The 26,975-nt window shown below is 34.2% G+C and overlaps 2 protein-coding genes and 1 long non-coding RNA gene across 3 annotated transcripts; all 3 read left to right on the top strand.

The window, feature by feature from the left end:
- The first annotated feature begins 1,171 nt into the window (after nt 1–1,171).
- On the top strand, nt 1,172–5,581 carry LOC134232680 (uncharacterized). Its single transcript, XR_009984825.1, has 3 exons — nt 1,172–1,285; nt 2,152–2,235; nt 5,544–5,581. It is a non-coding gene; the product is annotated as an uncharacterized LOC134232680 (long non-coding RNA).
- Nucleotides 5,582–6,442: 861 nt separating this feature from the next.
- On the top strand, nt 6,443–18,463 carry LOC134232673 (formin-binding protein 4-like). The gene is made up of 16 exons (XM_062714658.1): nt 6,443–6,461; nt 6,601–6,650; nt 6,860–7,133; nt 7,488–7,698; nt 8,283–8,685; nt 8,835–9,147; nt 9,346–9,524; nt 10,111–10,434; nt 10,583–10,687; nt 10,967–11,100; nt 14,453–14,587; nt 14,905–15,253; nt 15,373–15,403; nt 15,495–16,042; nt 16,266–16,429; nt 18,030–18,463. Coding segments are annotated over exons 1-16 (3,240 nt in total). The 3' UTR covers nt 18,031–18,463.
- Nucleotides 18,464–22,466: 4,003 nt separating this feature from the next.
- LOC134232678 (uncharacterized) lies at nt 22,467–26,920 on the top strand. The gene is made up of 7 exons (XM_062714665.1): nt 22,467–22,582; nt 22,807–23,436; nt 24,054–24,255; nt 25,182–25,382; nt 25,719–25,963; nt 26,281–26,422; nt 26,545–26,920. Exons 2-7 carry the CDS (start codon nt 22,931–22,933, stop codon nt 26,572–26,574), a joined length of 1,326 nt encoding a protein of 441 aa, XP_062570649.1. The 5' UTR covers nt 22,467–22,582; nt 22,807–22,930; the 3' UTR covers nt 26,575–26,920.
- Nucleotides 26,921–26,975: the final 55 nt, after the last annotated feature.

Genomic DNA, 26,975 nt, shown 5'->3' with positions numbered 1-26,975 from the left:
TATCTTTCATATATTGATCCTGTAGCTGCAGATCTGTAGCGTTATGGTTTTATATATATTTGTCTTTGACCATAACGCTACAGATCCCGTAATGCAAAAAAGGTGCAACTTACGGCGCAATATTTTTTGCGCACTTTTGGGAGAATTTCTTTACTTTCTAGCATTGCTCAATCAACTACCTTTCACTCCCCAATTCTAGACATATTCTGTAGCCAATATGTATATTTTATCCACCTCTCAACCATTTATAGTTGTCACTACAGGCAATAAACTCGCTTGAAGTGAATTTTCAGAAATCTAACAAATATTTTAATCAAACGAGTTCATCACTTGTAGAGACGACTATAAAGGGTTTGGGAGATGGATAAAATATACAGATTAGTTAAATAATGTGCCTAGAATTAGGGAGTGAAAGGTAGTTGACTGAACAATGCTAGAAAGTGAAGAAATTCTCCCCAAAAGTGCGCAAAAAATATTGCGCCGTATTAAAATTGCACATTTTTTGCATTACGGGGTCTGTGGCGTTATGGTCAAAGACAAATATATAAAACCATAAGGCTACAGATCTGCAGCTATTGATCCTGATGAAAAGGGTGAACGAAAAGTGCATGATCAATCTATTATCATAATACAAAAAAGTGAAAGGGGCATAAACACTAACCCTGGAAATTCCAGTGGTTGGGTCAGGTGCGTATGAGGAGTAAGCATCCCCTAGCTCTTCTACCAAATTAAATTAAGTCTGTTTGTTGTTGTTGGTTTTTTAAAGTTACTTTTACATGGAAAATAATCAGAACCCCTCTTGGGGAGACGGACCGGGGGGTCCTATGAACCCCATTCATAGATCCACTTATGTTAATCGTTCGTAGATATATCGACCTAAATTGATTTCAATATTAGGGATTCATTGGTTCCAAGGTACGATTCCCGGTTCAAAGTCGGGTCTTTCCGACAACCAAAAAAAGCAATCGGATCACCACGCCCTTTTCCGTCGCACGCTAGAAAAATCCGATTGGAGGAAAAAATATTTTTCCGAGCTTGTCGGAAAGACCCGAAAAGGTCTGCTTTATTATCCGGATATTCACTGGAATCGTTCTGACTTTTATTGTTCCCTTGAATTGAACCAATCAAATTCGGTGAAAGAAAACAATAACTAGTACTAACTAGGCTAGGTGCTGACATGCTGACCGACTTTTGTTCTCGAATGATAAAAATATATGTTTTCCCCCAAATTACTTGTATTCATGTAATTTAAATCAGTGTTTGAATTACTTTCCCCATATTTAAGGTAAGATAACACAACTTAATCTACAACTTCCAATGTAATAAACGAGAATAGTTCGAAACATAAAAAATGTGTAGGTCGTATTTCAATATTTGCCGACATCACGTACTTTACACATGCAATAATGTATGCGACCATTATACACTTTTATATGAAAGAGGGAAATCCCACGCAGAGTTTTCTTCAGAAAAAAGCGGAACATAAATAACAATATCTATCAAGGCAAACTATTCGCCTGTTATAAAAAAAATCGAAGAATGCTTGATCAGGTCCAGTCCACAGACTATTTCTACCTACGTAATAGCTACGTAGGTATTTAAACTTATCCAAAGTAGCTATTTTTACCTACTTTCTGCTTTACTTGCATTTTGTGGCTGAACAGCGCAAAATGGTGAGTACCATATTTCTTGATACAGTCACACTGATGATGGATATGACAAAAAATTGACCAAAAAAATGACAACTTCATAAGTTAACAATTTTGCATAGAAATTAATGTAAAGTTTAAGATTTAGAAAGTAATCATTTTTTGGCCAAAATTTCGTCATATTCATCATTTGTGTGACTGTATGAAAATATATGGTTTTCACCATGTTGCGCCGTTTTGGTCTTTTGGTCACAAAATGCAGATAATACAAAAAGTAGGTAAAAATAGCTACTTTGGGTACGTTTAAATACCTACGTAGCTATTAATAGCTATGTAGGTAGAAATAGTCTTTGGACTGGACCTGTTGATATTGAGCAAAGCACACAGAATGTTTACAAGTTTGTCTACCTTATAAATCTAGTATCGAAATGCTTTACACCATGTGTTATATTCTCTTTCTTTAGGACAATGTTTGGCTGACAATGTTGATTTATTAATGTAGGCCTTTATTTATTAGGAATGGGTCGCACAAGAGGGGGTAGAAGACATGTTCTACAGCTAAACGACAACCAAGAGAGTTACCTAGGTAAGTTATTTAAAGTTATACAGGTCTGACATTTAAGTTTACCATGTATATTCAGGGACCAGAGTTTCCGAAAACCAAATATTTCTATCAGTCATTCGGACTGATGACTTAATGTGTTCTACCAGTCCGATGCATATTCTATCAGTCCGAATAAATTTTAAAATATACAGTTTATATTTCATTCAGATGTAATTCAAAGAAAATGGCATTGAATATATGTAAAAAAAATTTGTGGCTCACAAACACTGCATTTTGTGATACCAGGGTTATGCAACTGTAACAGGAAAGGAGAAAATGCATGGCTGGACCGGGAATCGAACCCGGGACCCCTGTATCACTAGTCAGGTGCTCTACCGATTGAGCTATCCAGGCCGATATCCACAGCCCGAACCATTACATTCCTCCCTCCTTAAAGGTCTTTGGCCCTCCAAAGATCCTAAACCAGGCTCATCCCTGGCAAGCCTCTCATGCACTTGTCAGTTCCAGGGCATGGCACGGCACCAAATGTAACAGGAAAGGAGAAAATGCATGGCTGGACCGGGAATCGAACCCGGGACCCCTGTATCACTAGTCAGGTGCTCTACCGATTGAGCTATCCAGGCCGATATCCACAGCCCGAACCATTACACAACTATAATTTATTCAAGCATGGCACCAGCTCACACAGGCTTGTGGCAGCAATAAAGTCACTAGCCCCAAGTAAATGTTGGGGGAAAGAAACAACTAATTATAAAAAAAAGTTAATTCTTAAGAAAAAAAACTCACTGTTTCTAGAATTCTTTTTAAAATTTAAAGTTTAATTCTCATGATCACTTGTAAAATTGAATCATATATAAATAGCAGTTATGATAGAAATTCAAAATAAAAATAAATTTCAAATTATCTTTACCATGTTTACGTTTTCTCAGTCGGCATTGCATATACTGTATGTGTTTACCAATAACAGAGGAATGGAGGAAATTCGGATTAGGAAAAAAACGATCGTTTTTGGAAGTAAATAAGTCAAGTAGAACTGCAAAATGGATAAGATTATGGATATTTACGAAGAATAGGAGCTTGCTGCATTGAAAATTTTCATTTATGAAGATACTGCAATAGATTAGAGTACAATAAATTAATCAGGACAAGCCCTCACCACAGTCGGTCACACTGACCGGTACTTTAGCAAATTTCATCGGACATTTCGATTTTCTATCAGTTTTGCCGGTAGGACCGATAGTTTTCGGAAACTCTGAGGGACCAATATACTAAAGGGATAGGCAACTCCTTCATCACCATGTTTATTTACCCAAAACATCACGCACAACAATACAAATTTTTCAAACTACATTTATTACCAGTAAAAAGCCTGTTATCTGATTAATGTCATTTATTCCTTTTATATATTGCAATGTATTTTTAGTAAGGTTTTAGCCATATGTTGTAATGTTATTTAAATATGAAGAAAATAAACACTGAACTCAACTTTTTCTTGAAAATGTGGCCGATCAGGGCATGTGCTGATTTTGAAGTAAACATAATTACTACTAAGATGGGGAGTATAATCAGTGCTGAAACAAATCTTGAATAATTTTTTGATAGAAAATCTAAGGTTTTGATCTGAAATATTTGATAGTATTAGTGATATTATTAATTAAATTTGACGTTCAGATATGACTTGAAGGGTTGCCTATCCTGTTAATATTCTTTTATTGTTCCAGTAATTTTATTGAAAGATGAACAGATGTACCAGTACCTTAAACAAAATTTATTTGCTACTGACATTAAACACAAGCAAATTAAGGCAATGGTGAATAATATCCATGTGGATCTTTATTTATAAATTAAAAAGTACTGTAAACAGTCAGGGGCATAACTCAAACAAGTTATAAAAAAAATAACTTAAATAAGTTATTTTACACACACAAGTTTTTTTTAAAAATAACAAGTTATTTTTATATCCTACTTGGACATTGATTTCTTGGAAATTTTGTGTTTCCTAGAGCATTTTGCCTATCTAGATGGAGTTCTGTTGGTGAGGAGGTGGATATAATCCTCCTATATGTCCAATTTTTATCATTAAATAAAAAAAATTCCCCACTTTTCCCAAGTTTATTGTTTAAATTTAGTCAAACATTTGTTTTTGTCAGTCCTTTGTAGGATAACATAACTTAAACAAGTTATTATTTTATTGAAGCTATTTTGGAAAAATAACGTGTTTGAGTTATTAAGGCTTGGAAAAAGTAGGTCATAGCAAAGAGAAGTAACTCATTGAGACAAAAAAATAACTCATTCAAGTTATTTTTGAAAATAACTTGTTTAAGTTATGCCCCTGACTGGTAAACATGGAAATTTTGACGATGTGCTAATTTTGACTATATTGACGATTTTTCCTTTCTCGTCAAAATTTACACTCGTCAAACTTCATATCATATATATAGCGTCACAACAGACCGCTTAATTTTCTCGGGTTTCCCCTACACATATATTAAAACTAGATCAAAGTTATTGTTAATTTCCTTTGTAATTAGTTATGAAAACACAGTGATATATAATCACAATTTTTAAAACCATTGAATCTAAACTAGGCAAATACAGGCGTAACCTAGAATTATTATGTGTTTGAACTCCATGATCGCTTATAATGAAAACAAATTTCAATTTTGAGGGCAATTTATTTAATCAAATCTTACACACTTAGATAGTAGGGGTGTGCAATATTACCGGTATATCGGTATATTGATATGATGTAAAAATCAGATACCGAAAATTTTTATTGTAGAAACTGCTGGAAACTTCTAAGGCTTCCTTTCTCAAAAGAATAGCTTCGTTCGGGAGAGAGAGAAAGAGAGAGAGAGAGAGAGAGAGAGAGAGAGAGAGGAAGCTTGTTGCAGTTTTGAATATCTTAAAAATAAAATTGCTATTAATAAGTTTAAAATGAAATAAATTCATATATATTTATTTTTAGGTTATATTAAAAATACTTGAACTGAATACACATGTACCCGGACATCAAATTTGTTTTCATTCATATAATAACTTTCATGCAAACTTGCTATACCTTATATATTAAAACAGTTTTATATACATTTTTCTCTTTATTCTGTAACCACAATAAAATTATTTTCATATAGGCCTAGATGTATATTGTTTTAATCTTTAATAACATTTTATGCTACTTCAAAATGTAAAAAGATTATACATGTATAATCTGTAAAAACTTTTTTATTTCAATTTGAAAATTCTCCAAGAGAGTTCATCTTGTTGTACCAATTTTGTAAAGTGTTAATTTGGTGTGCAAGCAATGATATTGTTTGTTTGTTTTTAAGCCAAATATGGATACAGCAGACAGGATGAAGATGGTAAGTTTAACTTTTCTTCTGAAATAAAACAATTTATATAAAAAATATTGTTTTTATTTCACGAACAACTGGTATATAAAATTGAAAGTTATATAATTATTTAAAACAAGTAAAATTCTATCAAATGACTTTCCTATATGCTATTACGATGAGTGCAAGTGCACCCAAGATTTCAGAAAAACATATGTGTACTAATCTTCAAAATATATTTGGATCATTTTTTAAAACCAAAATGTTGATAAAAACTAATGTGCATGATAATGCAGGTTACACGTGGTAAAATTAGAAGAAAATATGGCCCACAGTGGTAGCGTTGGCTATTACAACAGCTTTTGACAAACACGAGTTATTATCTGCCGATTTGGAAACTGAAATTAAAATAATGATGAGTACAAGGACCATATACTGCATGTTCATGTATATCAACCTGTCGTAGACCTGATTTAAATTATATCTTCATTGATCATATTTTTTTCTGTAAATAAAACTTAAAAAATTAAATTTTGTTTCTTAAGACTAACTCTTGATGTGATTAAATTTTTCAACTCGTCAATATAACCACGTTTACAGTATTACTTAAGATATGATGTGAAGAAAATTTTGATGCTGGCCTATGCAGCATCAGTTTTGTCTAAAGCTACATTTACATAAATAGGTTATATTAAAATTATACTGGGACATCAAATTTGATTCATATAACCAAATTTGCCCTCAAATGATAATCTCACTCTTCTGCCATATTGATGGCAAGGTCGCAAAACAATTTATATAAAAAAATATTAGAACAACTGATAAAATTGAAAGTTATGTCTGATAAGTTGTTGACTAAAAAGTATATTTTACATTTTAGTAACAGTGGATCTGACATGGAAACTGAACAAGTTAGTATTTTAATTTTATCAACACAATGTAATAGTTAACATTCCACAAAAAAAAAATGAAAACATTGAAATATAGGGTACTTGAAAGTTTGTTGATCTTTAAGAATTTATGTAAAACATTTTCAATAATATTTTGCTATAAGTTCACAAAGCTACACCTGATATTGATGGCAAGGTTGCAGACTTTCTTGCTGTAAGTTGTTGAGTAATTTTACATGTATTTCGTAGTTAGTATCAATACAATGTTTCTATCTCCGAAGTATTTTATTTTTATGAGTTCACAAAGCAACACTTTTCCTTCAAGATGAATATCAATGTGTTGAAAACGGTTCATTGCTGCATATTAGATTTTTGAGTGCGTTGATGAAAAGTGTTGTAAAGTAATAACATTGATAATTACAGGAAATCCAGTCCATAGAACCTGAGATAGAAGAAGATCCCGATGCTAGACCCAGCTTCCAGAATGGAGGGGGTGTGGTCATACCTCCCCCGACCTTTGCCCTGAATGCCAGTAAGTCTCTGGCAGAAGAAGTTCAGGAACCTGACACTCCAGTCCCAAAGAAATCAAAGAATGCCTATAAGAGCATGTTTGTTAAGGGGGAGTCTGAGTTTGTTAGACCAAAGGAGAAGAAAGAGGTTGTCAAAACTGTTACCGAGGAAACTGAGTGGCCTGAAGGTACGTATTAGTTTTCTAGTTTCAGGTGTTACAGTATATTTTGTATATTTTGCTTTTATCGTAAAAATTTCTAATAAGAAGTAGGTGTAATGTCTCCTGTATCCTTGAGAAAGAGAAAGAAGTTGTCAGAATGTTCAAATTTATTTCAGAGGATTAAACATTTTAATTTGATGGAATGTTTATGTTCCAGGGTTACTTTAATGAAACTTCACGTTCCTTTTTGATTAAATATGTGGATTTTATACCTAGGATGATATTAGGACAATTCAAAATGTTAAATTCTATAACATCATAACAAGTCTAAGAATTTCTACTTGCTTTTGTAACAGTATTAGTTTTCTCCCTCTATATCAGAGCCTACCACAGTGTGGCAGCAGACATTGGACGAGAATACAAGCTTCCACTATTACTGGAACACAGTCACTAACGAGGTGACCTGGGAAATTCCTCCTGACTACACGCGATACCTTCTCCAGTACAAAGATTATGAGGAAAAGGTGGCCAAACTTCAGAAAGAGGGCAAGGTCAAACCTCCACCTAAGACAACTGCCAAAGAAACAGAGGGGTGAGTTTGATTTGGGTGGAGTAGGATTTTGGGTTTTTTGGTATCTGTTTGCTAATACTTGCATATTGATATCATGTTTTGCCCAAACTGTGGAAATAATTACGGTTTGACACATGGTGAATGATCCAAGTAAGAGTGCACTACCATGGAATTTTTAAATTTTATGGTACCTGTACTTTTCACTACTATTAAAGATGATATCTTTGTTGACAAGAAGAGTAAAAGGAACAAGATTTTTTAAAATTGATTGATTAGAAAGTTGTTTACTTTCTGTTGAATTAAGGACGATGACCAGGTAATATTGGGATAGGGAAGATAACTCGTTTAAACCTTAAGCAAACTTTCCAGAATTATCTTTTTTAATGCCTTTTTTGAGGAATAAATTATATTTATTTTTTGCGATTTTAATTTTTGCCCCACACTTTGAATTTAATGATTTTTATTGAATTTTATTACAGCATGTGTTAAATACAAAGTAAATAGGGATGGCAATTTAAAACTGGTGAACTGGTTACAAGAAAATCTTGATTTTATCATCAGTCCCTATAGTTTCTATGATTTATATTGAACCATTTGTTTTAAAGCCCAGCACTTCCTGCCCCTAAAACACTGGTAACGGAAAGCCTATCAACTGGTGCTACAACCACTGCCTTAACAGAAACCCAGAGCAGCATAACAGGGGAGTCAGTCTCCTCAAGTTCAGAGGTCTTTCCCGAGACGACGGAGGCTCAATCAGGGATACTAAAGAACAAACAAGAATCCACGGCCTCCATCCTTCCAGACAGTACCAACAGCAAATCTAAGACTCTTCAGCTGGTGGCCTATCATGGAGGAAGCAGTGCTGAGAGCAGCACAGACAGCAGTGAAGATTCTGACAGTGATGAGGACACAAAGAAGTCTTCCAAACGTAGTAAGGACCAAGACGCAGATGACCTTGACATTGATGATATTGACAAAGCTCTTGAGTTGGCTTTGGAAAAGAAAAAGGTTTGTATGCTAAATTTTATTATGAGAACATACATGTATGTATATCTTACAACTCTTAATTGAATCATTGATCTTAGGGGCTGTTATGGATACACTTTGTGCAGTATCATCTGTTTTTATCACCACTTTATATGACATATATATTGTAGTCACACAAAGAGCACAAGTCAAGGAGGAGAAGATCTTCAGAAGCCAAAGCAGAGAAAGAGAAATCCAGTCTCCCTAAAACCAGGTCCCTGGTGGATGCCATGCGAGAACAGGTACAGCAAAAACAGGAGGTGGAGGCAAGGAGGAAAGCGGCGATCGAGGAGATGATGGCCAGGGAGCTAGAGAGGAGGGTGGGTCCCCCCAGGAAGAGACCCACCCCAGAGGACCCTTCACTGCACGGGGACTGGGACAGTAAAAGAACCAAAGTCATGGAGTATGAACACGGGAGAAGAAGTCGCAGGGATGAACGAGACAGTAAGTTTTTGTGTTCTCCTAGAAAGTGAAACTATAATTTGTACATCTTGTGCTGTGATAAATGAAATTTTGTGAATAGAAAAGTAAAAGTAGAGGGTATTATTTGTTTACCTTTTGATGTGAATTGTGAATATTTAGGTGGAAAAATATTATGTACAGTTAAATGAGATTAGAGTACATTGTATTGGTGTTGTACAGGTCAAGGAAGGAATAGTACAGATAAAGATTATGACAGAGATTCACGACACAGGAGAGATGAGCATAAGAAGCACAAGAAGGATGATAGGGATAGAGATAGAAAGAGGGATGATAAGAAAAGGGATGAACACAGGAAGAAAGACAAAAATGATGACAGAAGGAGAGATGAAAAGAAAAGGGTAGGAAAACTTATGTTTATGTGTGCTCACTTGTAATCTAAAATTCCTTGGTGTGAGCACATTCTATAAACTACTGTAGATCACTTAATTTTCGTGACACCTTATTTTCGCGAGATAGTCATTGACTCTTTATTAGCGAGACAAAATTTTCACGAATTGTGGTCATTGCTCTATATAATCTTAAGAAATCCTTTTATACGCGAGAATTAAATTTTCGCGAGCATACCGTCTCGCGTAATTATGCGAAAATAAAGTTCTCGCGAATAAAAAGTGATTTACAGTATAAAGAAATTGTGATTGTTTATTTTGCTGTGGTTTGCATAGATATTAATAATGAAAGATGTATTGTAAACCAACTATTATTCGTGTGTGAGAAATATCCACGAGTTCCATGATCTATCTTCATTCACAAATATTAATCACCATGAATCAATCATTTTGCCAAGTATTTGAAGAGAAATGTTTCATCAGTCGTGAAAATTAATTGTTGCACATTGATTTCAAACTGCAAATAGCAAATAAAAGATGATGCGAATAATAGTTGGTTTACAGTATTTCATTTGTTCATTATTGACTGTTGTTGCAGCATAAAGATAAAGACAGGGATAGAGAGAAAGATGAAAAGAAGAAGGATAGAAAGAAAGATAAGCAGAGAGATGAAGAGAAAGAAGAAAAGACAGAAAATGAGAAGAAAGATAAGGAATCAACCAAAAAGGCAGGATCTGAAGAAAGATCAGAGGAAAAGGCAGAAATCAAAAAAGAGATAGGGGACTCGGCAAAGAAGGAAGTTGTCTCCCCTCCCCCACCACCAATCATAAAGAAGTCTGAGCCCCCACCACCGGATGTGAAGACAGAGGGGGTCAACTTTGGGGAGAGTCATCTGACTGCTGTACAGTTAGCCAATCTCAAGGTACATGTATATGTCATTTTTTTTGTGCTGAACTGCATGAGATGATATTGTTTCATGTCAAAATCTATATAAGTCTCTTTTACATGTTTCTATACTATTTTAAGTATTTCACTGAAGTTAATTAGATTTAATGCCATTGTTTTTCCAGATGCAGGCCTCCGAGTTGGTAGAACTAGCACTCAGTAAACTGGAATTCTTAGAGGTCACAAAGAAGGGACTCTCCAAACTGCAGATTTTATTGGTAGAATTGGAGGTAAATTCTAAGACATTGTTAATTTGTTTTAAATTTGTCTTGTTTAACTCATTTCCTAATGGAAATTTTGGAATTTGTCTTCCTGATGTGCAAAGACAATTCTGGTTTGAAAGTTTTAGAACTTTAAACTCTAGATATGGATATTTTAGATAGATACCAATAGTACAAAATATGGTTAATGTTATTGTTTACAAACTATTTTATAACTGTGCTTTGATGTACATATATATGTACCCATTATGATAAAAGATAAAATATTTTTTTAAATTATCACTTTAGACAAGACAACAGGACTGGCAGTCTGGTGGATTGTCCACTGAGTACTTCCTGATAAAGCTGGAGGAGGCCAACCGTCAGCTACAGCAGTACGAGCAGAGTGCAGCGCCACCTGGATGGTCATGCCACTGGGACAGGTACGTTTATCTTGTAGCACTATTCGTACCCCCCAGCGTGGACCTGTCTGCCTGCAAGCTGTTCCCCCCTTACATTTGATCAGTGGACTCATCTGGACATTTATGATCTCATGCTTGTCCACGTGAGGACTTTCTAAAAATACCCCAAAATCGAGAGAAAAATGAAGCCCAATCTGTATTGTGAAGTGAACAGACTTTGGTCCATGCTTGAAATCATGACCATCTTTGACATTTGACGTATGACAAGTAGACACATCATGGTTGACTGTGAAGGGTAGGAAATATGGCCATTCTCATAGTAATTGTCTGAAAAGTTGGTGATAAAGAAGATAGAGAAAGATGTCCCAGTTCTGAGAGGTCACATTGGTTGTCATGGAAACTGGGGTCAACAGGACTTCCTCTGGTTGTATTGTGGTGAGTAAGGACAAAGAATATTTCTTGTGAGTTGCATAAAATTTCATTTTTATCTTCAGCAAAAATAGACATGTTTATGCATAAATTTATGAATAAATCAATAAAGATGAACATTTTTCACTAATGTATAGGGGTTTTATCTATGGGTATAAATTCATTGTTTTTGGAGCTAATCAAAGGTGTTGGAATTCTTACATATGTTATTTTGAATTCTATCTTGAGCTTGATATGATTAAAATGAATAACCCAAGATATTTACCCATATACATGTAAGTTTACATAGTTTGTTTATTTTAATAAAGTCTTTAAATGTGCAGTTATATTAAATGCTATTTATTTTTCAGCTATTAATCAAAGCTTCCTTTTCAGGAAGATGTCTTTTATTTTAATAAATAATGTTCAATTTCTTGCATAGATAATTTGGCTAAATTTCCCCCCTATACATGTATCATTAATTTTGAATTATATCCAATAACTGTGATAAATGATCATCGATTAAAGTGGTCATTGAGCTATATCTACCATAAGAAAATCATTTTATGCAATAAGGATACCCCGGTAATAAAAAAAAAGATAAATTTTTAATTTCTTTTTTTAAATTAGAAAGCATCAGCTTGAAATGAAATGTATTAAAGTCTATTTGTTACATTTCAAATGCTTTTTTCTTGAATTTTAATTTTCTATATTATACAAATATTTAATTTCTTTTTTTGAAATGCATTAAAATAAGCTTGCACCATATCTTTCTTCGATTCAGTATTACCCAGTACTTTGATTTATTTGATTTAATATTACGTCAATATTAATTTTCTGTGTCATTTATCTATTTTGAGTCATTTAGTGTCTTCCCTACTGGAGGAGACATTAGTTTTGGCTTGGCTTTCTCTGTCTTTACAGAATCATGTTTGGGACCTTGATTCCTGAACTTTTGATCAAAAGAATTTTACCCTTTTCCATGTTTGTTGGCCATTGCCTAAAGATATATCAAAATCTTAACTCAAGGTCACAACTTAAGGTCAAGGTCATGGCTCTGGGCAATGAGATTAAAGAAATTATGCTCATGTGATAACTCTAGAAACAATGATTGGAATGGATTCTAATTTTGGAAAGCCACAGTTTTGAGTCCACAAGCTCCTTAGAGAGAATGGATGTGAATCATCCGTGTGATACTGACAATGCCAATGATTGGGCATTGTGATAAAGATATATGGCTATTTGAACAATGTCATTGGATTGCAGTCCTTGTACAGATATTAAGCTGACAGACAGATTTTACACATTTCTTGAAGTGATGTCAAGACTTCAAAATAAATATCTTTGACAAATTCTTTTAGTTTCATCTAAAAATTGTGGTATTAATACCAAATAATTATTTTGGGATGAATCTAAAATTATGGTTTTAATACCAAGTAATTAATACCAGATGTAGACCAATTGGTATTACACAATACTTAGTAACAGTTCTAATACTGTTTTCTGTTTAAAAATTGTTATTGAAATGTATTGACTCTTGTGATTAATTATTTTTCAACAAAAATGATTGGAATGCAAAAAATAGAATGCATTTAAGAAATCTGAACTGACAGTTTTTAGCTCGACGAGAGCTAATGCGATAATAAGGTGTCTGTCATCCTTCCGTCTATTTGTAATCAATTTTTCAAAACGCTACTCCTCCTACAGTTTTGGTTTGATTTCAATATAACTTAGCACACAAGTAGACTGCACTAAGATGTATAATTCTGAGTATTGATGTTTGATTTTGATGAACAAAATCTGATTTCAATACCATAAGTCTGGAAATTTTTACGTCAATTTTATTTTGCGTATCTGGGTCAAATACCGTAGCTGTTGATTAATATTTACATTTCAAAATTTTGCGAATGAGACTGCTTTTTATACATTTTATTATAGTTGATTAATTTTAAAGAAAAATATTTTTGCGAATGCAATGAACATGCAAATTTACTAAAAAAATTATCTACAGCAAAAATTTCCAGATCTACGGTATGAATTGGCATATAGTAGACTATACTAAGATACATAATTCTATATACATGTAACAGTTTTTGATTTTGATGGACAGTGTTGCCATCATTACTAAAAATAGTATTTTCAAACGGCTAATCCCCTTACAGTTTTGATCTGATTTCAATAAATCTTGCCAAGAAAAAGAATAAACCAATGATAATTTTTTAAAATTTATAGTTGTTTCAAGATTCAATTTTTCCTTTTCTTTTCATAAACCAGTAGGGCTACAGTCTCATCAAAGACTTCTGGTTAATTCACGCTACATTCTCCATTATCAGTTTTGATAATTGGAATAAAATGTGCTTTTTGATGAATGTGGGTTCAGATGCAATATATGTTTTCCTTTGTATGTGTAATGATGTTTGATATGCTTAAAAATCAAGTTGTTGTTCTTCCCTTGAAAATGGAAGAAGACCAATCATGTCTAATTAAAATAATTTGATATGTAAATGACACTTACTTATTTCATTCTCAAAATCAATGTTTACAAGATTATATAAGAATCATGGTCAAAAATAAGTTTCTGTTTATCATATAATTTCTGTTTAAAAAAAAAAAATGAAATTGAAAGACTATTTTTGACTGATTGTGTATTCAAACAAATTTGACATATTATTGGTCAAAGTGCTAATATATTTTAACAAAAAAATTCCAAATTTTGAATATGGAAACTTGCTCTCCTCTTTTTCTTATTGCAAAAATCATATTTTATTCGGAACATTGTCCAGTTCTGAACAGCAATGAAAAAAGAAAATTTGAAAATAAGTCACACGATTCCTGAATGCCGAGTGGTTTGTATGAAAGGTACACAAAGTGTGAGTGTAAGGAAGAGAAGCTGTCACAAACTCTCAATAAATGACAGATACTGATTTATGTCCCTTTTTCTGTGCTGGGTGATCTCCCTTCACAGAGCTTACAGGCGGTACTTCTACATGAACAAGAAGTCCAATAGGACACAGTGGGATTACCCCGACGAGGAGGAGGAAGAGGAAGAAGAAACGGAGGACAGCACAGACAAAGGGAGGCAACACTCCTCATCCTACAGGTCAGCCATTATAATCATCTGAGTACAGTTGTACTCCAGTATCTCGAACACTGATTTGTAATAACAAAATTATCAATGAATTTGAAAGTACATTTCCAAACCTGCACTTTATATTTGTGAAATTGTTACCGTATTTGGTATTTATTAGCAAAACAAAAATTTTACAAATTCCGTTTATTGTAATATGGTAAAAACCTTTATCAAGAAAATATATAGTCAAGGATAAAATTTTCATTAGCAGACAGTCGAGAATTTTTAGGTGATATTAAAGTTCTTGTGAACAAGAAGTGATTTGCAATGCTGTTATTGAATTTCAGTCCACCTAAAGATCTGGATGATGAAGCAAGTCGAGCATCAGACGTTGGGTATCGCAATGGAGAAGTAGCTTCCAGTTCCACCATTGACACAGAGATCAAATCAAAAACACCTGGCAATCAGATGACAGAAAATTCTCAAGAAACGGAGAGTTTTCTAGATTCTAAAAATGGTGACAAGCCAGTGGTAGATAATTCTGACAGCATGGATATTGAGGATCAGTCGTTGGAATCCCCGGAGATCAGTCAGGGTAATGAGGGGGAACCTGTCAGCTCTACCAACCAGCCCACCAGTGAGGCAGGCCTGCCTGATACCACATCCATTACGTCTGTCATGGATGAAATCTTCATGGTAGTACTGTCATGTTTACAATTCATCTTCATCGGTAATTTTGATTGGAGTTGCTAGTGCAATAATAAGATACATGTATGTATTCTTTTGGTAACCGGATATACTGTTTTATCTTTCAGGGAAAATCAAAGTTTGGACATCCTACACCAGGTATTTTAAACTTTAGAGATAATCTTTGGTTCATTATCACAAATTATGTTATTCTTTGTCTTTACATTCATTATCATTTTTTCCTTTGTAGTGTCCTCCATAGGTGTGGCCCAAGTGTCCCAGAGTTATAACTACTCTAGCAGTGTGGCTGCTGCCTCCATCATGAAGGGGGAACCCCCGCCCCCAGGCACTGACCTATCTGATCTGTTGCTGACTGCCCCACCCCCTCCACCACCCCCACCAGCAGAGGAAGCCTGTGATGTCCCCATGGAGGCTTATGATGCAAGTATCTCCATGGCAGTTAGCTCCCATTCCTTGCCATATTCTAGCATAGATGGGAATCCTATGGTACACTCCAGTGTGGCAAGCAGTATGTACCCATCAGATGTTGGCATGATTCCAGTGGAATCCTCGTATACATCAGAGAGGAGTGATGCTCAGCCCGCTGTCTCGCAGGAACCTGTTGTGATTGCTCGACCTCCTCAGGTGTTTTCCCGAGAGGAACCAGGGCCATCAGAAGTAGTGTCTGTTACAGAGCCGGTCCCTGAGAGTGTGTCAGGGGAGGTTACTTCAGCACAACCTGAGTTACCCAGCAGTAGTGGGATCTCTAGTGAGAAAAAGAAGAAAAAGAAAGATAAGGTATACGTCTTTGTGAGAACTGCATGTTGAAAATGCAAATGTAATGATTTGGAAATTTACCTTTGAACATTTGAAAAATTATATATTAATTTTTCTTTCAAAGAAATGTTGAACATTGAAAAAAAAAATGTGCACTGTCCTGTGTCATGTAAGTCATTAAGGGTAAAATGTAAAAATGTAAAAAGATTGATAAAAAAATAATGCAATGCAAATCTTCTTGCAGTCCATGAGTGGCTCAGGTTTGCACCTCAAAAAGAAGAACGTGTCTAATTTGGTCCAAAAGTGGCAGAAAGTGAAGAAAGAGGTGGAAATAGAGGAGCGGCACCGAGAGGAGCGTGAGCAGGCGATCAGACAGAAGCTGGAGGAGTGGAAACAGGAGTATAGCTGGTATGGCATTATAGTAACTGCATAGTTTCTTACAGTGTTATCATCTATAAATAAGTTGTTGTTGCAGTAGCAATTAGCACATGTTCAGTATATGTGTTAAAGTTCAAATCAAGGCCATTTATAACAGAATGATTCAGACTTTTTAAAATAGAATTTTTGTTATGTATACTTTCATTGCTTATGGGTTTATTTTTTACCAGTAAAAAAAATCATACAGGTAAACTTCGGTATCTCGTCATCGAATATGTCGACAACCTGGGATATGTCGATGTCCGTCTGCGGTCCCGGCATTATTTACAAAAATGATTGCAAAAATTCTGATATGTTGACCTCGGTAATGTCAACTACCTCGCTTATCTCGACGTAAATTCACAGTCCCAAGAGCAAAATGTACCTGGTATATGTCGACATGGGGGCAAGTTTCTGCTCTACTTAGCCTAATTGTTTGTCAACTGGTCGCTCGTCACGCATGGACGACTCCGTGTATCTCGACATCATCAGAAATTCACACCTTTCACACCCATGTTTAGACTACATACGGCTTCTGTAGAAATGTGTTTGTAGAGGAATCCCAAGCCCCCTCGGTGTTTCTGAGACATTAATTTTTAAATTTCAGCTTTGGTAATATCATGATAAATCTGCTCGATTCTGCGTAAATGTACAACCGTTTATTTATGTTGAAATCTAACATAACTTTAACATTTTGTAAAAAAAAAAGTAGCTGAATTACAATGAATAATATACACATTAAATTCAGTTTAACTGGAAATTGTTGTAAAAATGCATTCAACAGGAAACAATCCAATCTACATCATGCGTTCGACTATCAGCCGTTTATAATATTCAGTCATGTGTAACATCATTGCGTTTGTTTTAATACGCAAATCCTTTTAAATTTTGATTTGAAAATGAAATGAAAATAAATGATGAATGATGACGAAATAAAAATGAAGTGACATGAAATAACTTTTATATCACGGAAGTTGACTTTATACCGTTATGGTTCGGAGTTTATAGAGCGCATTTCGTATCCTGTTCTGACAATGCAAGTTGCACACGGAATATGCTGGATGGAAAACCTTTATTAGTAAAATTATAGACTATTACCATAAAAAAGGGAAGCATTTCATTATTTACATTTGTGAATAATTTCTCAGATTTTCTAATAAATATAGAGAGATATATAGCTGAAACAAACGAGCTACAGTCTATTGAAGACATGTACGTAGTTACACATATATTTTATTAAGAAGTAAATTAAGGAAGTCGAGTCTCAACTCTGGTATCTCGACACCTCGGATATCTCGACATTTTCCGATTATCCCGCCTATGTCGAGTTAACGTAGTTTACCTGTATTTGATTTGCTTTGCTTTTTATCTCACACTACTTGAAAATTCAGTATCTTAGACACTAATAACTCAAATCCATGGGTATGTCAAAGTGATTTCGAGATCCCCCATTAATTCTTTAAGAAGCTTATCCTTGATATCCCTGATCTTTCAAAATCTGTCCCATTGAGTTTGAGGTAATGAGGTTTGACTGTAAATGTTAGATATATTTTTTTCTCCTACATTCAGTGACTATTTTCTCTATTTTCAGAATGAAAGAGAGAGACTGGTAGACTAGACATTAAACATGTATAAGATACATGTTTAGTTTGTCTGAGTGTTTAGTGTGCCTGAATGATTGAGTATGCTGTAAGAGACAATGCGGAACTTCTACTGTTGTGCCCTTGCTTACTGCCATTAAAAATGTGCTCAGTGACTGAGTTATGAAAAAAACCATATTAATGAACTGATTGACTCATTAAAAAAATTCTTTGTATTTGTCTAATTTTTATTTGACAATTTTCAAGAAAAATTTTAATGAACTGTAGCAAAAAAAATCATTTCAGAGAATTGTTTGAAATGAAGAATTTTTTTGTTAAAGATTTTATCTCGGAAAAGAGTGTGAGGTTTAGCTTGATGATATGTATATATTAATGACTTGAATTAGCACATATTGTGCTTAATATATTAAAAAATAAAAACAAAGATATTGTTTCACTTCTTTTGTTGGAAATGTTGTGGTGGATAAAGGTTTTGCTAAGTGATTTTAAGTAATGTCATCAACATCCACTTTAGTGTAAAGTTCATGAGTTCAGTGTTCCTAGATTACAAGGAGCAGTCTTTTCAAACCCCTTATTTTACCCGTCTGATAACTTGATGAAATGTTTTTTAAAGGAAATATTGTCATTGTGAGACAAATTGTTTCTCTGCTTAAAGAAAACTAAATAAAGGGATGAGATGACAGCCCAGAATTCAAAGATGTTAAATGAGATTTAGATGAGGATTAAGGTCCTTTCATCCCCAGTGTACTCTGGCAATTTGTGCACAATGTGGAAAAGTGGGGTACAATGATAAACTTTTTTTTTAATTTTGTATGTTCACTTAATTGTATTAGATGCAGATATATCAATTAAAAGGTAGTTCACAATGATCTACTTTTGTAATATGGCTACATCAAAATATCTGTGATACTTCTAGCTAAGAATTACCAAAAGTTGTCAGTTGATGCATTATGGATCTTTGGAGTGTGTCAACCAAACATTAGATCATTCTGACTTATTCTGAATATTGTTGCTCTATTTAAATATTTTGGATTATAAATGCTTAGAAGCAACAGACTTTGACAGCTATTGCATAATACATCTTGTGTGTGGGTCAACTAAAAAGGTGGTCATCATGACCTGCTGTTAAATTTTAAAAGCATTTATCTAATATGTCAGATAATAAGAGACTAAGTAGGTAGATCACTACCTTATATAATTTATAATAAGTTTATAATTCTATCCTTTTGTATTGTAAGTGAGAAGAAAAAACCTTAAAACAAGATGTGTTTGTGAAACGCTGATGCCCCCGTATGGCAACATAGCGAAGATTAAACTTTTCTTAAATGCAAATTTAATATATTCGTACCAAAATTAGGTATTCTCACTGGAAATACAATTGTAAATTTAAAAAGTAGGCCAAGGTTAAAGTTTTTTTTATTAATACAGAAATCTCCAAAGTTAAGGTCAAAAGGTCAAGGTCATTGGTATCCAATGAAAGGACTTGCCACAAAGAGTACATATGATTAGTATGGAAGCCCTTGCCCTAACCATTCAGAAGTTATGGCCAAGGTTAAAAATTCTAAAAAGTTGGTCAAAATACAAGATCATGGGGTCAAAGGTCATGCTATCAAATGAAAGGGCTAGTTACAAGGACTAAATATGTAAAGTATGAAAGCACTAATCCTAACCCTTTAAAAGTTATAGTTTGGGTTTGCTTTTTAAAAGTAGATCAAACTCCAAGGTCAAGATCAAAGAGTAAAAGTTCTTGGTATCCAATGAAGGGTCTTTTCACAAGGATTACATATATGAAGTATGAAAGTCCTATCCCTTACCATTTAAAAGTTATAGCCAAGATTAAAGTTTTTTCATAAGTAGGTAAATCGTCAAGGTCAAAGGTCGAGTTTGTTGGTATCCAACAAAAGGTCTTTCCACAAAAAATATATATGTGAAGTATAAACGTCCTGGTATCTACTGTTCAAAAGATATAACCAAATTAAAAGTTTGAAATTTTTGTGTAAAAGTGGGTCAAACTCCAAGGTCAAGGTCAAAAGGTCAAATTCGGTGGTACCCAAAGAAAGGTCTTGTCTCAAGAAATACACATGTGAAATATGAAAGTCATACCTCCACTAAATCAAAAGTTATGGGCAAGGTTAAAGTTTTTGTGGACAAACAGAGAGACAGACAGACGGAGGGACACAACAAAAACTATATACCCCCGAAACTTCGTTTACGGGGGCATAAAAATAAGTTATTGCAAATTTGAAGGTTTTTTGTAACTTTTGAAACTTGTTAATTGATGCATTATAGGTTACATATCAATAAGAAAATAGGTCACAGTGACCTACTTTAGACTAAGAATTATAATTTTTTGTAAATTGATGCATTATAGATTAAATGTCGATAAGAAAATAGGTCACAGTGACCTACTTTAGGAATTTTATTGCTTAATGAAAGACTGGGAATCATCAGACTCCTAAATTGTTTCATAAACTGGCAATCTGTCAAATGAAATAAAAGCAGGAAAATAATGTCATTAGTGCTCAGTGAAGACCCTTTCCTGCTCGAAAATTGAGTCATCAATATTTTAATTTTTGACATTGGCAATCTATACTGAGACGGAATGTTACACCAGATTCATTTCCGGGTTTAAGAATGTAACACTTTTTATGCCCCCGTAAACGAAGTTTAGGGAATATATACTTTTTGTCGTGTCCGTCCGTCTGTCTGTCTCTGTCTGTTTGTCTTTTTGTCCGCAAAAACTTTAACCTTGCCCATAACTTTTGATTTAGTGGAGATATAATACTTTCATATTTCACATGTGTATTCCTTGTAACAAGACCTTTCTTTGGGTACCACCAACTTTTGAACCAGTGCTTTCATACTTCCCATGTGTTATCTTTGAGACAAGGCCTTTCTTTAAAAACCAACAACCTTGAACATTTGTCCTTGACCCCGGGGTTTGTTTTACCTTTAAAAACGCTAAGCTTGGTCATAACCTTTGAACAGATGGTGCTAGGGTTTATATTTCACATTTGTATTTCTTGTGAAAAGGCCTTACTTTAGGTACCAACATATTTGAGAAATGCATTTGAGAAAGCCTTACCTTCGCTATGTTGCCATACGGGGCATCAGTGTTTCACAAACACATCTTGTTTGTATGGTAATATACGTGAAACAAAATCGTAAATTGCAAGGTCATGATCTAAATTTATAAATACCTATAGATTTTAGATTTGGATATTTTTTTCTAAAAAGTGAATTTAATGACAAGGAATCCCAACCACTACAGATTATACTAATAAGTTCAAATATGGATAGGATCAACCGACTGAATTTTTCTTTACAAATCAGCAGGCGCGGATCCAGAAATTTTTTCCAGGGGGTCCACCCCAGTCCAAAAAAAAAAAAACTAACCCAGAAATTTCTTGACAAGCAAAAAAATAAAACTTAACTCGCCCAAACGTCAAAAGCCTATTTTTGCTACACGTGTATCATCGGTCGACAAGGGATGCTTTCTCTTTCATTGTACTTGATCCCAAATGTTCTAAAAACTTTTCACAATTTGTGTTTTTATTCAGTTGGCTTTTCAGCTTGAAAACTGATTGTTTTCTTCACATTTCGTGAAAAAATCTTGTTCTCGGGCCATCTTCAGCTTAAAATAAAATTGAAGTTTGCCCTCTCTCGACTCGACTCAGTCGAGTCGAGTCGATAGAGCTCTATGTGGCATTTATACAAATTTCTGCATTTTGCTGACAGGATTGGAAAGTTGCATAGAGTGGAAATAAAAATATACATGTATTTTAAAAAATTATCGTTTGAGTAAGACCACTTTCAGTCAGTCGAGAGATGTAAAATAGGTCTAAATATTTTTTAAGCTGGTCTTATAACTATTCCAGTGTCTGATTTGTGTTTTTGGATTTGCAAAGAAGATATTCCCAAATTTTTGTTGTGTTTTTACTATAAAAAATGTTCAGCGAAAGGCTAAAGCTGTAATATAAAAAGAAATTCGGTTATGAAAACAAAGAGAAACCCAATCCCCTTTACAAAATAGGAATTTTGGGTTCGAAATTTATTTTTTTCTTTTTCAAAAATTCTCAGGTAATCCAAGTACAAGTATATTTTTTCCCAAGCTGATCAACCTCCACTTTTAAAAACCATACTCCTCGCTGTATCCTATAATACTGAGTTTTTTAAAGTACGTGTTAATCATATAATTAGAGTTATAGTAACTCTTTTCCTCTTCAACCCCTCCCCCCTTTGAAAAATTTCTAGATCCGCGCCTGTATTCGGACCAAAATAGAAATGGGGGTCGGGAAATGAACTTACCCAGACTAAATTAGATGATTTTAGGTACTTATTTATTTAAAGTTAGTCAATATTTATAAGTATATATAATTTATTGAGCATCGCAACAGGTCCGATTTGCAAAGCCTACCATTCTGATGACGTTAGCTCTGACGTCATATATTTCGAATAGTTTCTAACGCCTGTGAGCTCGCTCTGAAAAGTCATGGCTCTTCCCGGATAAGAAATTGACAGGTGCTCGAATTTTGAAAACAAGGTAAATCTTTTGATTTTTGGTAAGCCTATGTATACTTTTCAAAAATTAATATCAGGGCTGCATATAAAGATGAACTGGAGGTAATTAAATCTCTACAGACATAGTTTTATTAAAATTGTCGATGTCGGCATTTTAAAAAATAAAAATTGGTTCATGAGCTTTGATGGTTTGTATCCATCAGACACAATCATTTCCATTTCATCACGATTTTATTTTACCTCCAGCATCTTTTCAACCGACGAAGACATCTCGAGGAAAGACCCGTACATTTCTTGGACTTGGGAGTTCGAGACCCTGGCAATATTCTTTCTGTGCAACCGTTCTAAAGATTTATAACTTGACAAAAACATGTCATATTCAGTTCAAGAAATCAACTTGGAAGGCGTCTCCCCGGAACAAGTGCAATATTTGGCAAATCTAATAGAATCCAGTAAGCATCATGACGCAAATCTTGTAAATAAAGGTGAAGTTCCAAAGTTGCAGCAGTTGGTCCTAAATAAGTGTTTGAGTACTATAGCTGATGACAATGAAAATGAAATGTTTGTTCAAAGTGGTCATAATAATGACAATTTAAGCGAGGTACCCAACTCATACTATATGATTGTCAGTGCCAGTGGGGAAGATAATCAAGAAATGTTTCATGGTGCCGAGATGGACATAGAACGACTGAGAACAAATCCGTCCTACACGGAGGACTCGTGTATGGCAAATGCAGACACCTCATTTGGAGAGGAGAACATCTTGGAACATCTCACAAGACAGGTGGCATTGCAGCAGCAGTACCTATGTAATGCCATGAACATTGTGCCCGCAGGCTTGGACAGCAGTGGTAGATGTTTTTCAGACCATGACAGGTATGTATCAGTTTGAAAGTGTTGGTTAGACTATGTACTGATTTCTATATTTACAAGATTTTTTTTCTGATTTTATGTACTAGCACCTGCCATACAGTACTGAAATAAATTAATTTATTCAAAATGAAGAGAGACCATTGCAGTTGAAGATCTTTTCATTTGTGCATAAATTATACAAAAGTTGTATTTCAGGCTTTAACAACCTACAACAAATAAGGATATGTTCTGTAAATCTTTTTATTTGCGAGAATTTTATTTTCCCGTAATTACATTAGTCTGTCTGCTTGCATCATCAGAGACCCACTGTCTGTCTCAATATATTCCCTTACCAGGTAAGAAAGGTATAGGAGAAGCGAGACCAATGGTGGGTTTCCAATGATGGCCTGCTCTCAGAAATTATGTTTGCATATATTTGTATAATTATTAAGGATTTGTACATGTAAAACAAAAACTATTCCTTGAAAAATTTTGTCTCGCTTATAAAGACCTTTTCAATTAATTAATGAATAAATTTTATTAATTTTTCAAAACATTTAAGACTAATTAAAAAATTAAAACTCTCCTTGCAATCAGTCCAAATCTACTTTAGCACTGATTTAAGACTGGCTTTTTTTCAGTTTTATTTCCCAGGATTCAAATTACAATGTTGGGGAGCCTCAGGGACTAAATGACAGTTTAAATGGGAGCTTGATAAACAGTGGGTTTGCTGTTCCACAAGCAGTGTCTGGATTCCATCAACCGGTCATCCATGTACACTCCACCCCAGAGAACAATCCAGGAAGGGAGAGAAATCTAGTGCTGATTAGAAATGAAAATATGGTAATATGTAATTAAATAATTAACTTTTATTATTAATAGAGAGGTTTAGCAAACCTACGTGTACGTGTAGCATATTATTCACTTTTGCTAATGACGAATTTCTACACGTATCTTTTTACGCAGATTACGTGTAGATTGCAAAGCACGTAAATCCAAACTTGTAGCTTATAATTCTTAAACTACTGCTTATTTTTCAAAAAGTGTGCGTTTTTCTAAAACCTGAATATTTAATGCAAATAACTAATAAAAGAATTGTACGTGAGTAATTGAAAAATATTAATTTATAGGGAGTTAAAATCACAACATCTAGATTTTCGAAACAGGCTTTGACCGATTAAAAATATAAGAAATCTGTACAATCTTTTTCTCATAAGTACATGCATATATTTATGTAAAATGGTAATAAAAATGGTGATATACGTATTATAATCATTGCTTTTTGGATGATTTTAAATTGTAAACCACTATTACATTTAAAAACGTACAAGTACAAGTACAGGTTATACTTTGCTAAACAAGAAAAAAATGTTAACGTGTACGTGTAATTCTAACTTGTAGTTTACACGTACATGTACACGTACAAGTGAGCTTGCTGAACCTCTCTACTGAGTGGAAATAGGGTTAATAATTAAGCCACTTAATATTTTTTAAACAAAACATCTATTTATTTGGGTGCCGCCGATTATTATCTGGTTGCGGCCAGTTATTTAGGTGGTGGTTGCAAAGTAATTATTTGAAGGCAACCAAACTCTATCTATTCATTTGATATTCCCTGGTCTTTAAGGGACAACTGTTACATCCCTATGTGGATATAATGAACAGACATAGAGAAAGTAAATTCACTTATTTAAAAAAGTAATGTACATCTTTTTTAAAAAGGATAAGGTAATGACAAATTTTAAACAAGTTTGTTCTGTAATGTTCAGGAGACCGCTGAGAATCACCACCATGCTGCAGTGACCTCTCAAGGCCGCTATGTTTACACTCCACACCCCAAGACTGGCCAGCTACTGTACATGACAGCCACTGAAGATGGCTCCCCCCAGCTCTTCCAGCCCCTCCCCCAAGTGACTGCCACACCCATTCCTCCTACCCAAAAAGACAAAAGCATTTTTACAACACCAAAGGTATTGGATGTACTCATCTCCTATCATGAAAGTTGAACTTAAAGTTTTATCAATCATTTAAATAAGAAACAACTTTAATTCAAAGTTCTTCGATTATTATCACAGGTCATAGGGCTTTAATAAGGAAAAAAAAAAGATGATAGATTTTAAAAATGCTGGCAAGGATTTTTAAAAGAAAACCTCAAGTTACCCAAGATGCAAGCTAGATCATGTTTTGTAAATTGTCACATGGTAATTCTTATTTAAAAGAAAAAAAAATAAAGACTTAGTTTGTCTTTTATCAAAGATTTCAATCAATTTGTGTGCAAAATAAAAAAAAAATCCTTTCATTGTTAGACCAAAAACTGCACCCTGAACAGCAGTGGTGAGGAGACACAAGAGAGCCCCTCCTCTGATGATCCCCCCATGGATAAATCCTCCGCTACCGATGTCTCCTCCACCTCTGAGGGATCCGGATCCTCCTCTCTGTTGAGTTCCACACTGGACAAGAACAATAACAAGTTCTACGACATCTCTTTGTTCAGTAGCTGTGTGGGAGAAGATGGGCGAGAACAACACAATATGAAGGAGAGGAGGAGAAGGTAACCCTTGATGACACATTTTTTTCCAAACTTGCATTTTGATCACAATTATATTGAAGAAATGAATAATATATGACAATATTTGTATTTGACAAAATTTTTAAAAGTGATTTCACATACATGAAATAATGATGGATAAAGGCCCTGCTATGGGGAACCCTGTATTGACCATACTTCATCCATAGAGTGCTTGTGCATAAATTTCGAAGAAAAAGTCATGCATGTCTGATCAATAAGTTTGAAATGTTTGTTTAAAGCATATATTTGCACAAAGATCTCAAAAAGCAATGTGCAACACTATCTGTTACTATTTTCAGAGCTAGAATCAAAGATGCCTGTGATGTGTTAAGAAAGCTGGTACCTGGTATGTCCGATAAAACAGACAAAGCTACCGTTTTTGAATTTGCTGCCAGATATGTGCATTTCCTGAAGGGATTTGTGGGCAATCAACATGACAAGGTAACTGTTTCTGATCTCAAACTGATCTTGATTAACAGATGTTAAGTTTAGGTATTTTATGTACAGATTTTCTAAAAATAAAAATTCTTTGAATTAATGTGTCATCTCTTAATTTTAAACAGGACTTCCTTTTGAAGTATAGCCCTTACTGATTCAAGTAGAAAATGCGTCTGGAAAAGATGAAGGATAGCTATAAACCATAGGAGTACGGAGCATGCACAGTGCCTATGAGCAGTGTTTTACTGCAATTCTAACTGCAACATGAACCTTATTAAACAAATCTTTTACAAAAGTGCAGGCCACATTGGCTTACATAAGTTAACTAACTGAAATATTGCAGCTTTGTAATCAAGTATGACAACTTCTGAATAATTCAGAGCTATTAAAATGTGTGATCTGTAAAAGCATGCTATTTTGTAAAAATTGTCACTTTATCTTGGTAAAACATGTACATGTCTATCAAGTGTATTGTTCAGTATTAAACTTTTTATTTTTAGACATGATTGTTCTTTTCCTCAAATGACCTCAATGTTATATGTATATAAACAGAAAT

Source organism: Saccostrea cucullata, unplaced genomic scaffold, assembly GCF_032062105.1.
Source record: "Saccostrea cucullata isolate Sc308-1 unplaced genomic scaffold, CSIRO_AGI_Scuc_v1 ctg460, whole genome shotgun sequence".
Classification (NCBI taxonomy): Eukaryota; Metazoa; Mollusca; class Bivalvia; order Ostreida; family Ostreidae; genus Saccostrea; species Saccostrea cuccullata.
The sequence above is the reverse complement of the archived record's forward strand: the minus strand, read 5'-3'. Positions and strand labels throughout refer to the sequence as shown.

Excerpts from the sequence above, each read along its gene's own strand:
- LOC134232673 (XM_062714658.1), top strand. Across the intron at positions 6,651-6,859 it reads AGGTTGCAGACTTTCTTGCT|GAAATCCAGTCCATAGAACC; the intron begins GTAAGTTGTTGA and ends TGATAATTACAG. Across the intron at positions 7,134-7,487 it reads GGAAACTGAGTGGCCTGAAG|AGCCTACCACAGTGTGGCAG; the intron begins GTACGTATTAGT and ends CCTCTATATCAG.
- LOC134232678 (XM_062714665.1), top strand. The coding sequence starts at position 22,931 with ATGTCATATTCAGTTCAAGAAATCAACTTGGAAGGCGTCTCCCCGGAA. Across the intron at positions 23,437-24,053 it reads TGTTTTTCAGACCATGACAG|TTTTATTTCCCAGGATTCAA; the intron begins GTATGTATCAGT and ends GCTTTTTTTCAG. Across the intron at positions 24,256-25,181 it reads TGATTAGAAATGAAAATATG|GAGACCGCTGAGAATCACCA; the intron begins GTAATATGTAAT and ends TGTAATGTTCAG.